Genomic DNA, 18449 nt, shown 5'->3' with positions numbered 1-18449 from the left:
GGGAGCATTGAAATTTGTAAATAAATTGCAACATAAATCATATTACTCCCATTAAACCCACTTTAACCAAATTAATTATCGTCAGATGAAAGATTCACGGTAAGGTGATCAAGTCTTGACAATTTCCAGAGCTGTTTTTCCAAGCAGAAATTTGGTAGGAGTTATGGATAAAATTAACTCAAGAACCAATAGGCTCAGTAGCTTTATTAAGCCACTCCTTCTCAGTCGCATTCAGGTAAGGTGCAAGGATTTCCCTGCACTTGGAATGGTAGTTGTTCAACCATTCAATTTCTTCAGCAACGAGAAGGCTCGCGTCAATCAACTTTCTTTGATACGGCGCCTGAAAGAGTAGAAATATGGTAAAAGTGAATATGCTAGCGTACTTCTATCAACTGAACAAAGCCACAATTTACAACTGAAAGGAATATTTAAACGTGTGCATCTGAAAGAATAGTATGAAGCAGGATTAAATATGTCGACTCCTTGCAGGGGATGTACAATCCTCAATACAGCCTAACGTCGTGCATTATTTGCACGGACTAGGATGCAGCTCCTATGCTATTAGCCTAAGGTTTATTACCAGTATCCTGAAAACAACGAGGTCAGGCTCAAGTGACACAGCCTGGAACTACTACAAGATCGATCTTGGGTCCAGGTCTCATCAAATGTGTGGTTTAACTTTGAATACTTGTTTTCCTCATGTGGGAGTAAAAGATAATTCCTGTTTATCTACTCCTCGACATGGTTATTGTGGTTTAATATTGATACACCTACACGATAAGTTGAGCTTAGTAAGAGCGTGAAACCGTTTATTTCAAGACAAGACAAACGTAAGAGCGGCATCTGAATTTTGCAAATGAAAGTAAAAAAATTCAAGGGTGTCAACATGTCACGTGATAAGCATGAGGTGAAATCATTTGACGAATTATTAGTGGTAGTTTGGAGAAACCGGCTTAGCACTGGTTAGAAGTAAAGTCTTATCCGATGCGTATGCAATCAAATAAATGCTGGTATATAAAAAGACAGATGATGAGGTAATATGAAGTTGAATACTTACCCATGTTATATGCTCAAATGACAAGTAGCCTTTGTCACCAAAATTGAACTTCGTATCAGCCTCCTTTACTATGAGCACGTTTTCCAATCTTATGCCAAAGTTCCCATTCTCATAGTAACCAGGTTCTGGAAAATGAAAATCAAATCTCTAGTCAGGTAAAAAGGGAAGAAAAATGGTCAATTGTGCATTAAAAAAATATCAGTAGGATCGTAATACTGTTTGCCACACAAGATAAGAGAGTCATACTTTAAAAAACCAAATGCATATATCAATGAATGCATTTTGGTTAAGTATTTCGATACAGGGACATTTGAGAACCATTTAGATAACATATCCAAACTTCCAAGCCTTACAATATCTTTGCGAGGCATGACTCCTCATTCTCACAGTAGAATAATAGAATTGCAACTCATTTTCATTCTTATAACTGAATTTAAATTTTAGGTTCCATAAAAATAATGAAGTAGAACAATAAACATATTTGTTTTCCTTTGACATTGCATAAAGTTAAAGCACTGTTATCTCCAGATAGATATATAGATGACATCCTATCCTTCTATTAAAAAAGCTGTGCCTCGTATAAAACTTTTTCTTAATTGCTTCTCATGAAAATGTCATAACAAATGGTATAATATGGGCTGGGCCCAGAAATCAAAGCAAATGAGTTCCAAAAATTAGATACTTACCATCCGTAACAGTCATTGAAGGTTGTAATGGCACATTCCGAGCAGGTGGTCTGAAACTAATTTGATGAGGTCCTAACAAAACCACAAGTTAGGAAATTATTAACTGAACCCAGATTCTCCTGTACAAGTGATGTCACAAAGGTTAATAATCCCCAGCACTAAAGAAATCTTTAGAAATTAGCTCTGTTCCATGTTCTAAAATAGTTACTAATCCTACAATATATATAAAATTTAATTGAGGAAAAATCCTTTATAATGTTAATAATTAGAAGAGAAAATTCAACATATCTTTTCACATTTAGGAAACGTGTTGACAATGTTAACACGAAAATACATTACAATTTTTTGCACGAGGCAACAATATACTCATTTTTCTTTGGCAATATTTTTTAGCCTTGAAAATTAACTGAATTTTACATTATAGAGCCCATCAACAAAATAGTTATGGATGCATCCACGGTTGGATCGTGTAAGTACAGATTTCAGGACATGGAATGAGTTGATTCTCGCATAACTAAGTTTCTTTAAAGATGCTCAGCTTATAGAACATTCTTTGTCAGAGTGTTCATGCAAGAAACCACCATGTAAAGATAAAGTTCGTGTAAAACCAACTACCAAAAAAAGTTGCACTGCAAGCAAACACAAGAAGGTTGAACAGTCAATAGATAATACTACCCAAAGATATTGAGAACCAGTTCATGACTCGTTCATTTTGCTATGAATTTGATCCTATGTTTCTATTGTAGATCATATAATCAAAGAACGATGTCACACTGTATATAGGCACGATATTCCTCGAGTTTATAAATATTAACCTTGTAGGTCAGAGCGTAAGCAAATATCATAGCACTCCAAAATTAATAGCTTCTCCACCCCAAAGTACCATTATATTTCTTTTTGCATAGAATCAAAATATAGTTAAAAAGGAAAAAATAAAAATTGTTCAATTGGACTACTACCAAAAAAATATTTTGTCAAGTTACCTTCGTGAACATTTAGGTAAGACCCAATTCCATGACCAGTACCATGTCTGTAGTCAAGACCATCCTTCCACAAAGGGACCCGTGCAAGAATATCGAGAATATGCCCTGACAATAGCAGTTTCAGGGGGGAAAAAAAAAAAAAAAAAGACAAAGAACAAGTTATTTTATCCAAATCATCAACTAGCCAACATTAATGGATCAGACTGAATTTCTTTGGTGGAATTGTTCAATGAAAGAATTTCTAGTCCGATACTCTAAAGTCAATAGGAAATTTTCCAAGACTAAAAACTATATGAATTATCAATAGTTAAATAAAAAATCAATTTTACCAGTAGTTCCAGTAGGAAACCGAGCATTCCCCAGTCCAATATGACCCTTGAGAACCTACATGAGAACAAGATTAGAGTTATGATGTTGATAATTGATAACTAAGAAAAAGGGAGCATCTTCTTTAATCATGGGAGAGAGAATTCATTCAAAACTTTCGAGGAAGATAGATGAATTGTGCCCTTTTTGAATTAAAATAAAGTTATAGAGATAGAGAACAGTAAGAAATACGTGCAAGAGATAAAAATTCACCATCAAAGGATATTAGAACAAAAGGTAACACCTTTTCTCAGAACTGGGCAGTAACAGATTCAAAAGTGAAATGGTCTCCTATGTGAAGAATTTATCCAGCACAATTAAGAAGAAAATGTATAAAAATTTTATACGACTCGTACAGTTACAGGGAATATACATCTCTGAAGCATCACGTTACCCACTGCATACATGGATCTAATCATCTAGGCGCACTCCCCCTTTGGTTTAAATTTAGAAGATTTAATAGAAAACTGATACTAACACTTAAATATCAAGTGAGATGTTATTAGAATAAAAATTTGATTGCTACTGCTGAACATGTTTTGATAATTGAACATATTTATCACGTTTCAAATCCAATTATTGTGTGTCAATAATAGAGGGCTTATATAACTTTTTAAATTCAACCAAAAATACTTTCAAAGTAATAATGAATCTCGATTTGTTTGACTTTCAGCAGAACAATGAAATATGTGTAAGAAAATTCACATTTAGTACTACAAGTTGAATGCATTTTAGTTTGAAAGAACTATTCAAATACATAACAAATAAGGCTTCAAATTAGTTTGATTTTGATCAAAATCATTGGCAGGCATTGATAGCACTAAAGGGATCACAATCAGGTCAAGGCCTTAATAATTTTTTTTCATTCTGGTAACCTATTGATTTATGTTAGTATCATTTCTAAACTTGATAAGGATGTTGAAGATTTTTTCTCCAATTTTCTATATGTAAAATGCCTAGAAATTGTCTGATGAAAAGACTAATAAAGAAATCTAAGGCACAAGTTTGGGAGACTCAAGCTTCAGTTATTAATTAGTCTTGGAGATAGTTCTTTCAAGATTGTGGTATCTCAAGGGTGATGCTCAAAAAAAAAAAAGGCCAGGCATAATATTCCTTGCCCACTTCCCCCTTTGAATGAAAAGAGAACTTGTATTCTAGACTTCAAGCAATATAAATTGTGAATAAATCTTCTGCAGTCAGAAATTTAATACTTTACTTGCTTTTTAATTCTCTCGTTTTTCACCAAAAATCACTAATTTCAGTTTTTAATTTCAACACTTTGTGTAATTACTTAGCATGCACTTTCAGTAGCAAATACAGTTTTTCTCCCCACCCCTGCACCCTGACCATCAGAAAAATCAAATTAGCCTTAAGATTCAACATAACCAAGAGCAAACTTCAATCACAGATAACAGAAGAAATAATCATTAATAAACAAGTATTACATACCGCAGTATAACATGCTTTCTCATGAGATGTAGGTTTTCCGAAATGAACTGTCCGGGTTATATCAGTTGTTCCATCTAGATACTTCAGAAACACAGAAAACATCAACATAAATAATCAATATAGTTTTAAAAAAAGGGTAGAATGGAAGTGAAGAAAATAAAGAAGAAACTGAAAAACTAATCAAGTAAGTTGACACACCTGAGCTCCTGAATCAAATAGGTACATGCTATCTGGATCAAGTTCAGCACATGATTCCACCATTGGACAATAATGGATAATTGCCCCATGTGGACCAACTGATGAAATTGTTGGAAAACTCAACCCCCTAAAATGCTTTTGATAAAAATTGGTGTAGTATTAGAAAATAAATAACTGTGATTGTATTTAATAATTTTAAGATTCAAAAAACTCAGGTTTGCCCCTAAAATTTGTCTTTTTCACATATCCACAGCTTCCAATGCAGTCTCAACATAAACTACGAAAAATAGAATGTAAAACCATGCCAAGGTCACCAAGCTTGGACTCTTTTCAACTTCTTACACGTAAGAGAATTTACAGCACTTGAGCGATGTTTCATTAGTAAACTTTAAAAACTAAAGTTACATAGGGATTGGGGTTCGTATGAACAGACAGCATTAATTTTTTGGGTTGATTGTCCAGTAAGGACTACATTTTCATCCCAAGATTGAAAATGAGACATTAGCAGTATGACTGATGGATAATTTGACAGAAAAGACATTTGTCGAAGCTTCTCAAGGGATCAAAAACCACTGAGAGACTCCCAAGACTACTAAGCATGACATGTAAGAAGCAAGGGGTTTGACCATAGCTCTGATGAAAAGTTGAATATAGAAATGACTTTTTCCTTCTTTTTTTTTTTTTTTTTAGAAAAGTGAAGTCAATACCTGTTTAGATGCACGAAACTCCTCTAGCTTGTCACTTACAGACACTTCAGTCAGTTTCAGATATTTCCTGTCATTAACATTAAACATCAACATGTTAGAGTAAAATACAGTAAACAAGAAAGCAATGACCATCAAATCAAAAAACACAATTTCAAAATCGAGTTCCATTCAGTGACATACTATCATCCGCAAACATTTTTTTCCCTATATCAATCTCAAGCAAAACTGAACACCTCTATGCAGTGTTCTATTCATAAAATTGAATATTCTAATTTGAAGTCACTAGACAGAGAAAATCTTCTCTATTTTTTCACTTTTATTTGTGACATATGCGACATGTGTGGCCTTGAGGCTTCCTCTTAAAGAAAGAAGAACGATAAGACAAGCTATGTAATAGAAATTTACAATGTATCATCTAGAAGTATTTAGTTTGGGAAAGAACTGAATGTGTGCTTTCAAGAACTGCAGCATTAATTTTACAGCTGAAGAGAACATCTTCACTTCAAGACAGCGGGAATGCACAAGAAGAACAAGCTGAACCTCCCAGTCACAATGCAGTATCATTCGATTCTATTCAATAGTTTACAGCAACAATGAACCGTCAAGCGAGTAATTCTAGACAAAACCAACTGGACAATTTTAAACAAGACAACTTCAAGAAAGAGACAACAGTCAGTTTCATAGCTGAAGTGAAACAGCAAAAGTCCAAATGGAAAATCCTAGCTTTAGGTATAAATCCAAGTCTAAAAGGCAGGAATCCATTTCTTCATTGCAGCCATGTTGATCAAAATGACTAAGTTTAATGACTTTGCCAGTAACTCGCCTTTGTAGAATAAATCAATGACAATTTGGGAAAGAGTAATTGACCATGTACCACCCCCAGGGCTCTGACGCTATTAATAGCCTAATTTCAGAAAGGACAAAAATGTTCGGCATAACACTTGACAAGTGGGTTCAGAACAAAAGTAATGAACAAAAGCCACAAATAATAGGCAAAAATTATTGGTCAGTAATCTTGCACAGATAATCATACTATGCCCTTGTTTGAGCTCCATTCTTATCAAAATACATTTTTCTCTTTCGTTTTTTCAACCACACAATATTCAATAAAATAACATTACACGTAAATAAAAAAATTTCATTATTTTTTAACCATGCATTCTCCAAAAAATCATTATTTCAAAATACATTTCTAGCCCCTCTTTGTCATCTATTTTCTCTCATTCTTTTCCATTATTTTTTCTACAGTATTCATCTTCAACTACACATTCTTCATTAAAATAATATTACACGTAAATAAAAAACCTTTCCTTCTTTTTTAACCACACATTTCAACATCGAACACTATTTCATAATACATTCTTCCCAAATAATAGGTGACAAACACACCCTTAATCCAAAATGGGGGCTCAAACAAGGGCTATAACAAACTTACGGTTGGTCATTCTTCTTGACACTTTCACCCTCAATAAAATATCCAGAAGCCCCATAAAGTTCCTGCATCTGGGGAAACAGCAAACTATTGCATCAAACATTATTCCCAGATATGAAACTGTAACAAAAACATAATGATAACTAACAGCGATTGTATGTTTAAGCCTCATGCTTTCACATAAAATTGTAGAATTTTCAAGATAACCTATTGTGAAAAAAGTAGTGTAAATTAAAGACATGACAATTCTGCAATAAATGAAAAAAATATATATATTTTTTAGTAACATGCATAGCTCTTGTGAGTCAAGGAGACCGGGAGGATTATGCATATGAGCAATACTAATAAGACTGATATTTTGCCCACAACTCTGGAAAATAATTGATAGGAGTAAGATTTAAAAGAGAGGGATCAATTCTTCAGGAGTTTATTCTAGAAAGTTTTGCGTCCTGGAGGTTAGGAAATAAAAGTCTTTACAATCACATAACTCGCATCACCAAAGGTTAAAAATTTTCATTTATATTTCCTGCAGAGTGGGCAGGACTTCGCTAAATTTAACATCAAATAAGATTATTTCGACTTTTTTATTGCATCTTCGTTAATTAGATTTTAGCAGTTTCATTTTTTTTCTTTGCGTGACTTCATTCTACATATCTATGGGCTTTATGCTCATTGACTCTTAGAGGCTTAGACTCCAAGGTAAAAGTTTTGATGTGGATTTGGAGATACTTCTGCGGTCAGAACACATCTTATCATTTAGGCTACTGATAGAATCCTATCAACCTCTAGAAGGACCCAGAAGAATTCAGCAGCAGTTAACAGTAACAAATTCTGTTAGATTTGGTTACAAATACTTGTAAATAGAGAAGAGGTAGAGTGTGTTAAAAAAAAAAAAAGAAATTGGCTAGTATCTTGGGGGAGTAGTGGACCTCTCGAATGTCCATGGATGTTTATCTTTTCCTTATTGTTGTTGGAAGTGTGTTTTCTTCATCCATTAGTGTTAATGCAATTACAGTAATACCATATTATAGAAAACAAAATCAGTATTTTGTTTAATAGCACATTGTTTATCTCAAGCACAGTCTTTAATTCTGGGAAGTAAGTATCTCCTGTAATAAATTCCTATCAAATTGGTATCAGAGCAACAATCTTGGGGCAATGACAACAAATTTCAGCAAGGAAATAGAAGAGAGATCGAGAAGAGGAGTTAGGTTTGGATTCACAAGGGCGACTTATAATCTCCATCTTCTACGGTGATATTACTGAAAGGTGGATCTCTCGGGCCAAGAAGATTTTCTCCAGTAACCAATTACAGGAGGCAGAGAAAATAGAAGCGGCAACATCCTGTTTTGACTAGCAAACACGGGATTGGTATCAACAGGAAGATCGACTGCGACTGGTGCAAACTTGGGTTGAATTGAAGGAATTGATGTTGGCTCGATTTCGCGTAAATAAGCTCTCGATTGGTGAAGAATATTCAATATGGAAGCGTGGGGAACTGGGAAACTTGGAAACAGCGGGGAAAGAAAAAATTTATCAATGGAAGGGACCTCCATTGTCGTCGCCTGGAGAGGAGGAGAAGCCAAAGATCGTAGAGGAATTTATTACTATCGAGGGGCTACAGGTGGATAAGATGAAAGAAGAGAAATTGGTAGAGCTAATGGGTTTGGCCATAATTTGGATTGGGCACAAAGAGTTGAAGAGCAAAATGAGATAGTGAAACAGGTCCAACTGAATCTCAGCCCAAATAGAAGGAAACCTAGCCCATCAAAATGTAAACCCGTATTAACACAAAACCAAGACAATGCTCCTCTTCCCCTCCAATCACGTTACAATCCCTCTCCATCCCTAGTCAAAATTTCAGCCAAATCACGTTACAATCTGAAGGGCCTAAAGATCGATAGATTTCGGCCATCCCAAGGGCGCAACTTCTTTGGCAAATGTTTGGCATCAAGGCAAGAATGGACCGATTGCCGACGAAATGTTGAGATTCCGATGTCGCCTTTGTATAAAATTCCAGATCTGGTGTTGGAGAGTATTCTCGTCAATGGTATACGGCAAGGAAGTTGCAGAGAAGAACCGATGCTTGAGCCCCAAGGATTGGGCCGAGTAATGGCGTTGACAATAAAAGATGAAGACAAATATGATATGCTCAGACAGACCCAAAGTAGATTGGGTTCAAACCAGGTAAAAGGGATTGTGTTTACTTACATTCCAAATCTCTATGAAGAGGATCCAATTCGGAGTAATTGTACAGGCCCAATGACTTACCCCAAGCCAAATTTGATCCAAACTATTCAATCGACCCAATTAGTTGGGAATGGAGATATGAAGCTTAAACGGGCCCATAAAAGTCCCAGCCCACTTTACAACATTCCATTTTCTGGTTATAAAATGAACGTGATCCAGATCTCTTCAATCCCTAAGGCTAAATCTGTTTCTAATATGTCCAGGAACCACAATCTACCACCTAAAATACAGAATTCCTTCAAACTGCTTTCAGGTGCGAAGTTGCCATGGCTACAAGGGAAACAATTATACCATCAGTGGCCGGAGAAGAATCCAATAATGCATCATAATACAAATAAAGGGCTACAGGTTTTGGTGGTCAGTAACCATTCTGGTAGGAAAGAGGAAGACAAAGTGGACATCACCACCGACCTTTTTTATGGGATTAACTTCTGGTATTCACCTCAAACGCATAGCCAAAGACCGCGGTGAGCAAACTGATGAATCCGCTGACATTCTCAAGGGGGGCAAAGTAAGAACTAACAGAATGGTTTGGGGACCTATGGACAAGATATTAATAAGTGTTAGGGCTACCAAGAATAGAAAGAGAGGAAGGATCGATACATGCATTGATAAATCTGATTACAGAGGAGTGAGGAAGTTCATGTCATGTGTGCAGCTTATGTTGATGCTGGGGATGCAATGCTATGTTTTCCCATTTGAACTAAGAACTGAAGCAAGAAATGTGCATGATATTTATTTTGATATCTCGAAGATAGCATTTCCAGACACAGACTTTTGGGAGGCCAAAAATGCTATATCTTTCTCCAGCCAAGTGAATTCTAAGTTGAACTTCCACCTTGAGGACAAGGTGGATTTTGTGGCGGCGGGTAATGATAGAATACTATAAACCTCTAGAAGGACCCAGAAGAATTCAGCAGCAGTTAACAGTAACAAATTCTGCTAGATTTGGTTACAAATACTTATAAATAGAGAAGAGGTAGAGTGTGTAAATATAAAAAATAAAAAGAAATTCGGTAGTATCTTGGGAGAGTAGTGGACTTCTCGAATGTCCATTGATGTTTATCTCTTCCTTATTGTTGTTGGAAGTGGGTTCTCTTCATCCATTAGTGTTAATGCAATTACAGTAATATCATATTATAGAAAACAGAATCAGTATTTTGTTTAATAGCACATTGTTTATCTTAAGTACAGTCTTTCATTCTGGGAAGTAAGTATCTCCTGTAATAGATTCCTATCAGCTACATAATCATGTAATAATATTTTGTTGCTTGCACAATATTCTTTTATATGTGCATGTTACTAATAATGTTACTTAACCACCAGTACCAAATCTTACAACTCATAATTTGTTAAGATGGAATTTGATTCTTTATACTGTTCGCAATATTAGAACTATGCCTTTTGCTATACAGACTAAGAGAATAGTAAAAGAAGAATGAATCACTACACAGGTGCTAGTGTTTACATTGATTTCGATTCCATAATTTAAAAAATAAAATAAAAATTATTATATCCAAATCTCTTGCACATTTATATATACCTGCTTGTCCAGCCAAACAAGATACTGCACAACAGCTGCACCATCCCGAATGTGTGCATTCTTCAATCCTTCCATCTCAACAGGATTCTGAAAATAATATGCCAGCCACTCAATAAGCACAAAGTTACTCTAAAAGCATGCTCAAGAGCCTGGTAATAATCCATGGAATAATTTATAAGATAGTTTCACTATACGTCTGACCCCTATATCAATAATCACATATGAAACATCAATTATATATCAAGAAAGAAAATGAAGATAAGCCAGCATGTCCCACATATGCACATAGGAAAAAGAAATAAAGAAAAAATGACATCTCCAAAAAGAAAATTACCGAAAATTCCAAATGGACTATGAAGCGTGAAAAAAGTACTACGGCCTGTGGACACATTGCATTTTTTCCTGTCAGATATTAACTATATACTGCTGAGAAATCTTTCATACCCTGGTAATAACGCGAGGCCTATGATTTCTTCACTAAAGTTCTAGGAGCAAAATACTTTCCAGCCGCATTGCCATGAAATCAAACAACAATATCTGTACCGTCATTTTTTTTACATGCTATATTCTCTTCTTTCATATACTCCCTGATGCTCCATATTTTCCTTTGCATGTTAATAAAATCTAATCATATATTAAGAGGGTCATAGCAGAGTTTCGTTCAAAATTCAAAGAAGATAATAAATGTACAGGCATATTTTAAACTTCATGAAAAACACAACTAGATAATTGAGGTGCCTAAGATAGAATCAGGAAAACCACATGACAGAAGAAGCTTATAAAATAATGTAATTAGTTTCAATAATTTCAAAAGCATTGATCAAAGTAAGAACTACTTGTATTTAAAAGTATGATCATTTTGTATCTCTTGGTTATCTTAAATTACTACATTTTTCTAAGTAAATTGAATGCACATGTAAAATAAATATTGTGTAAAGAGTTGCGAATGTATTTTCAACAACAATGATATTTCATTTAGAGAATACATGTACGCATTCCAATTCTTAGAAAGATATGAATTATATTGCTTGGCGATGTCATGATGTGAGATATTACAAATGCTGAATGAAAATATATTTCTAATGGTAAAAGTATAGGATAGGCATGCAGTAGGAAGATGTGTCAGGTATAATATGTGGATATGACTTGCATTAGCCTTTTCCCCCATTGAGGAAAAATCCCATCACCGGCTGCCACATATATTTTTCAGATCTCGTGATTGATGCTTCCATTCAATTTACAAACCAAAAGAGAGATGGAGAAAAACATTATCAGGAAAGAATTTTGAGTCTATAATTGATGCAATTACCACTAACCGCATCATAACTGAGGCAACACATGACAGTCAAAATAATAAGTCTCTAAACTACAGAAATGTCAATAAAGGCAAAATATAATTAGGTCCTAAGATTCAGGCATAACTTAAGCAACAATATATAAGTCACAGCAACTCAGGGATATAATATATTTCTCAACAATGAAAATAAATATCTTAGGTAAGTTATACACAGTAACAGCAACTTGAATCCAGCTCCAATAACCCACGTGCATTTACAAGGAATTTTCAAATATTAGGTTCTCAAAATAATATTCCCAATAAACTCTGTCAATTGACAATAACACTACCTTCAGTACAGGTTTCATTCACAAACTTACTCAAAAATAAACGAAAAAAGAGAAAAATAAAATGGAAATTCCATGTATAGGTGAGTGGTGTTTAAGATAGAATGCACTACCTTTAGGGCTTTGGCAAGGCCTAAAGGTGATGGCTGCATGAGAACCTTATCCACATTCAATTTTGAATACAAAGCAAAGCAGCATGTACCATCAACCCATACAAGGTTATTATTACTCCCGTCTTCAATGTTATCATTCCCAGCATCCCGAGAATTGCGATCTATTTTATTTGGAATGTCATGTTCTGCTTTGTTGACTGAACTGGAAGGAGTAAGCTGGTCAGATGCAAGTAAGATCACATCTGAAATTACAGCACCGTAATCCCGCACTTCAATTCCATTTTTCTCCATATAAAAACTTGTCTGCAAATCATTTGAATTCGGATTAAAAAAACCAACACATACAAAAAGAGCTTATTTGCTTAAACTATTCTTAAACTAACCTCCGAAGATATCTTTCTTGTGTCCACGTAAAAGAAAGCAGCAGCTAGAGTTACTATAGCATACGCATGAACAACGGGGCTGTAGGAAACATCAGTTCCACGAATATTATACAACCAAGCAACCTGAAATGTTGATAGTGTTAAATTAGCAAAGAAACTCAAAAGCATTTGGGTCTTAACTTGACACAGGATATGAGTTGGATGTCATAAACTCACCTCATCAAGAGCAGTTATTATGATAGCACGAGCTTTTTCCTGAACAAGCTTTTCCCTCAAATCCTTCAACTTTTCTTGTACAGAACTACCAGAAAATTCAGGTGGATGGACAATAACAGGATTAATTTCCAGCAGAGGTCTACTTATCCAAACTTCATCTACCAGGTTTGTGGATGTCTGAACCAACTTCTGCTGTTTCTTAGAGAAAGCACGCTCCCATTTCTGTGCAGTGTCAACTGATATACACCAGGGGTCAACACCAATAGCTGCAGCTTTTGGGAGATTCTAGTACAGAAAAATTACAATAAAAAATTGGTTGAAATAGTAAGATAAATCCATTACAGCTTCTTTCATAAGGAGAATACGTATTGAGCCGAGCCCACAAATAGCAGAATATGGATTACACAAAAACTGTGAAGTGACTCACATTTGCCATCCAAATATCAACAGCTGGGTCTTCCCCCATGCGCATTAGCTTCCACTGGTCACTAAGCTGTTGTGATGCCTGGAAAAAGTACCTTCCATCCGTCCACAGTAATGCTTCCTTTGCCGTTATAAGCGCCAAGCCTACATGAAATCCAAATGTTGAGACTTAGTTAAAATCAACTAGGTCAATGACAACGAAAAGAGGGATAAAAAGGCACACCAGAAGGGATTGTGCATATGACAATTCTAACGCCAACCGCTGTTATTAATGTGCCAAAACTGCAATTCATTTTGGTCAAATCCAAGGATATGCCAAGACATTTGCCATAAGGATAATGATTAGATGATATCGTTGCACAACCTCAGATAATCTTTTCAAAGTTGCTGCGGTCTATACCTCAGAATTAAATTCTAACCAACCAATCGTTCACGTGATAAAAAATTACTCTAGTAAATAAATTTCAAGTGATTGTCCTTATTAAAAGTAAACACCTTAATGCCGCAAAAACTGAATGCGCTCTTGCGAAAGTTCAAAAAAAAAAAAAATCAAAACTTTGTCATGTGTTGTAAAATGCATTTCTAGAGTCATTAAAATCTGTGAAGATTAAATTAGTAAACTAGAAACAAACCCGCACTGCCGGTGAATCCAGATACAAATTCGCGCCTTTTGTCCCGCGCAGATACATACTCACTCTGCCAAATCAACATCCACCGATTATATGAATTATCAAACCCACTCAACACCAGTGGCCAAATCACATAAACACATAAAGAGACGCTTTAACAACTCAAGTAACACAATTGTAAAACCGCAGCATCTGAATTACAGTAAATACCTACACAGCCAAATACAGGAGACTGACCTGATGATAATCTTCCGAGGGAACGACAAGAGCATCGAGTTTGGGAGAGTGAGAGGTCATTAGAGACCTCAGAGCAACCAGTGTTTCTTCCGCCATTCTTCTCAAATATATATATATATATATATATATATATATCTCTCTCTAATTGCGATTAGCAGCGTAAATGAAAAATTCTGCTTCTATAGAATCTTTCTGCACACCCTTATATAGTAATTAATTAAAATTGTGATTAATGGTAACTCTTCAGTGCATAGTTATGAGATTCGACCCGCACAAGGGATTGGATCTCGGATTACCGGTCAGTGCAAAAAAATCTACCAAAACATATATATAAAGGACAATTTTTAGAGGATTAATCTACTTGGTACGGACACCGGTGTCATTATGTGTCCCAAGTATGATCTTTTTTTAAGAAAAAATGGAAGTTTTAAAGTTATTTTTCACGGTTTACAATAAAGTAAAAGTTGACCAAAGTTTTAAAAAAATTTAGAAAATAAATAATAACAAAGCACTTGTTGTTCCAGCGATGAGGAACCCATTATTTTCTTTAGAGGTTCAGGTTTAATTCCCTTGAATCCAAAATTTTGAATGAGGATTTCAAAATCCAGTTTAGTCAAACTGGTTAAACAGGCCAGTTAAATCGTTGGTTTTTGACCGAGTTAGGTACATTTATATTAAATTAATATGCTCAGGTCACCAATTTTCCGGTTCAACCAATCGGGTCGAGATTTATAGGTATGCTTCAATATGAGATATTTAGTGGGTGGAAACGACTTTCATTTTCTCGAAACTCACCTTGTAGAAAATGCGACTTATTTTTATGTTAATAGTTTTCTATTTTGTTTTCAATCGTGTTACAAAAACATAAGATTGATATAATTTTTTAATATAATGCTACATGACAACTTATCATTGAATTGTGTAAAATACAATCAACTTTGTCATTGATATTACCAATATTGATTGCTCGAGGAGCATCTTACCGGAGGACTCATGCATGTTTTCCCTTTATTTTCCTGGCATGATGTCCTTGAGGTATGTGGGCCCTCAAGAACATTATCTTGGGGACTTGCTTCACGCTATTATGAGACTCGCTTGTTAGCATCCTCGAGGATTGGTTCTCGGGTTATAGTTCTCTAAGATGACCTCAAGGTACAGATGTTTATCCAACAGAAGTCTATATCTCCCGAGGACTCTTATCTCAAACATAATTAGTCTCGTGATTTTAGGACTCTACCAGATATGAACATACGGGCAGTTCAGTCCTAATAAGAGAGTAACAATCTACCACTTTAAATATAGACCCATAACCTATTAATCAGGTATGTTCTTCACATAATTTTCAGCACACATTTCTTTTCAATCCTCTTTCTGACTTAAGTATCGGAGGAGCGATGAGAACACATCTCGTTGCCTTTGTTTCAAGTACCGGAAGACCGCGTTCATGCTTGTTATCAGTCCTCATTCTCGAGATCTGCAAGGTACGATTTTTGGTAGCATCAATTATTAAATAACATTATGCCAACATATATTCTATCACTCTCTGTCACAAACTTTGTGGTACACAAGCATTATTCAATTCTAGTATACACGGTGTATTTGACCAGGTGTAATATTTTATTATTTTTGTCGTTTATTATTGGTGGAGAGATTGAGATCAAAAGAACGGCAAACGGATGAGATACAAAGTGGAATCTAATTAACCGACGACACAATCTCGAATCAAATGCAAATTGGAAGCATCAATTATCTTATGTCAATACTAATTCTGCCTTAATCTTGGGACGAATCTTTATTTGCCATTACAATATACAACTGTACTAGAGGCGTATTTACTTAGCCCCATTTGGCCCCATTAAATATAATTTCATTTCCCTCTCTCTTATTTTCAATCACACAATTTTCTATAAAATAATAGTGGAAATTACATAAACTAATACTTTTAAAGATTCCACTTCATAAATCATATGTGAAGTTCGCAATTTCAAAAATCAGAAATTTTTATTAAATAATTAATATGAATAAAAATTAATTAATCCCCAAATCATCCTATCCCATTTCCAAAACCCATCTTCCTCTTCTCTCTCTCTCATTTTTCCCTTTCTCCACACCGTCATTGCAGATCAGACCGACAGCTCACCATCATTGCTGATCCAGCTTTTCTCCAGCAAGAAACATGTCGAAGGTGTGTGCGTGGTTGGCGGCGCTGTTAGGTTCCATGAAGAAGCCGTGCGACCCATATTGTTCGCAGTAGGTACCAGTGCTCCTGTTTGAGGAAATTAAGTTTGGGTATTGGCCGACTGGTGTTGGTAACGAGCTGTAATAGTCAAGTTGTGACAGCCGTGGTGTTTTCTCCATGTTCCAAGCGGTGCATCATCTCAGTCGAGGCAATGCAACCTTAGAGAAATTAGGGTATCAATCTGTGGTTGTGACTGTCGTGGTAGTGTTGTCTTGTAACCGTCATGGTGGTGTTGTCGATGGATGGTGGTGGTTGTGGTTTTGGTGACTGTGATGTTGTTGTCGTGGGATGGTGGTTGTGGTTTTGGCGACAGTGGCAATGTGTGTGTGGTTGTGTTTGTTGTAGGTGCAGTTGTGTTGTTGATGATGGTGACGTGGCTGCAATAGTCCCAATTTGTGGTTGTGACCATTGTGGTGGTGGTGGTGTCGAGGGATGTTGGTTTTGGCGACTGTGGCGGTGTATGTGCAGTTGTGTTGTTGTGGGTGCAGTTGTGGTGTTGTGGGTGCGATGGTGGTGTGGTGATTGAGTTGTGGTACTGTGGGTGCGATGGTGGTGGTGGTTCTGGCAACGACGGTAGTGATGGTGGTGTTGGAAATAGTGGTGAGATGGTGGTCGCAAATGTCAGGTGGTAGTCACGAATTATTTGGTTGACTGTAATCATTAAATTAGTTAATCTGTGATCAATAAAAAATATAAATTGGGATCAAGAAATAATGCGTGACCTAAAAAATTTTTAATCTGTGACCGACAATCTGATAACTTGTGACTGTATAAGAAGTTGTGACTTATAATATTCGTGATTTGTGATCAATAAATAAATCGTGACTTATAAATTTTTTGATTTGTGACCAATAAATAAATTGGAACTTATAAATTTTTCGAATTGTGATCGTAAAATAATTTGTGATATAAAATTTCTGATTTGTGATAAAAAATAATAATAATAATAAGTAACTAACTAAATCGTTAATCTGTGATCAAATTGTACAAATCTGTGACTTAAATATATTCAATTAATATAATAATTAATTAATTAAATCATATATAAATTTCAATAAAAATCTGATTTTTGAAGTTTGAAATTTGTTTTCTTAATTTTCAAATGTGTGATACTTAAAATCTTACTCATGAAATTTTTCCAAAATAATATTACATGTAAAACGAAAACTTTTCTTTTTTTTTTTCAACTAATTACTTTTCAAAATAATATTATTCTACCTATTTTCATTTCAAAAAAATGGGAGCCAAACGAGGCTATTAATAACATTATCACTAACATAATTGTCTTTATTTTTCGAATCTTAACAAATCATAATAAGAACAATACAATCGTATCAACATAAACATTAAACTTTATCCACCTATATGTGTTGATTGCATTACAAAATGTGACTCACTATATTTGACCCATTGTGTATAAAGCCCTCTTGTAAAACCATTAAGCTCCCTTAATAAGCTTTGAACCCACAGGAATTCTGTAGTTGCACAAGTCGAGCTTCGATTCCCTAAAATCTGTTACTGATTTCGAGACTGTCGGTTATTTCTTTAAGCTCCACAAGACTAACACAATAGGCCCAAGTCGACATCCTATCTTCTCGATCCAATGGCCAATCAAATCTAAAAATCCTATAATGTACTGGTTATCTGGTCTTCTTAATGGTAACCTGTATCAATTGTTCCTTTTAGATATCCAAGTGTTCTTTTACAGCCTTCCAATGTCTGTGAAAGAAGATTTTGCATATCATGATGATGATAATGTTGGATAATTTAATACTTTAAATTACTGGATCTTTCATGTTAAATGATCAAGAAATATAAGAATTAAAGAGGTAGCATACCTGAATCTGACATGGTTGATGCAATATGAATTTCGCGGTATGGCCTTCCAAATCTACACGCAGTCTCCTTTTCCTCT

General features: G+C 35.1%; 2 protein-coding genes across 2 annotated transcripts in view; both read right to left on the bottom strand.

Annotated features, from left to right (window-relative positions):
* Positions 1-3: 3 nt before the first annotated feature.
* Positions 4-14685, bottom strand: LOC111383562 (probable Xaa-Pro aminopeptidase P). Its single transcript, XM_023007677.1, has 16 exons — positions 14296-14685; positions 14062-14125; positions 13434-13573; positions 13007-13291; positions 12791-12913; positions 12408-12710; positions 10672-10758; positions 6882-6949; positions 5447-5513; positions 4740-4874; positions 4542-4622; positions 3056-3110; positions 2727-2831; positions 1744-1815; positions 1058-1182; positions 4-340 (listed from the first exon to the last, which is right to left on the bottom strand). The coding sequence occupies exons 1-16, from the start codon at positions 14389-14391 to the stop codon at positions 179-181; spliced, it is 1968 nt and encodes a 655-aa protein (XP_022863445.1). The 5' UTR covers positions 14392-14685; the 3' UTR covers positions 4-178.
* Positions 12221-18449, bottom strand: part of LOC111383565 (probable NEDD8-conjugating enzyme Ubc12-like) — a 21886-nt gene continuing 15657 nt past the window's right edge. Inside the window, exon 6 of the mRNA XM_023007680.1 lies at positions 12221-12249. Coding sequence (XP_022863448.1) covers positions 12236-12249 — 14 coding nt within the window. The 3' untranslated portion in view covers positions 12221-12235. The remainder of the gene's footprint in view (positions 12250-18449) is intronic.

This window comes from Olea europaea, unplaced genomic scaffold (assembly GCF_002742605.1).
Source record: "Olea europaea var. sylvestris unplaced genomic scaffold, O_europaea_v1 scaffold2716, whole genome shotgun sequence".
In the NCBI taxonomy this organism is placed as follows: Eukaryota; Viridiplantae; Streptophyta; class Magnoliopsida; order Lamiales; family Oleaceae; genus Olea; species Olea europaea.
This window is presented reverse-complemented; position numbering and strand designations above follow the sequence as displayed.

Bases quoted from the DNA above. Each gene is read 5' to 3' on its own strand.
- LOC111383562 (XM_023007677.1), bottom strand. From the start codon at position 14,391: ATGGCGGAAGAAACACTGGTTGCTCTGAGGTCTCTAATGACCTCTCAC. The intron at 12,711-12,790 runs GTTAGTTTAAGA...AATGATTTGCAG, and splicing joins CAAGAAAGATATCTTCGGAG to ACAAGTTTTTATATGGAGAA. The intron at 3,111-4,541 runs GTATGTAATACT...GTTCTCATGTAG, and splicing joins AGAAAGCATGTTATACTGCG to GTTCTCAAGGGTCATATTGG.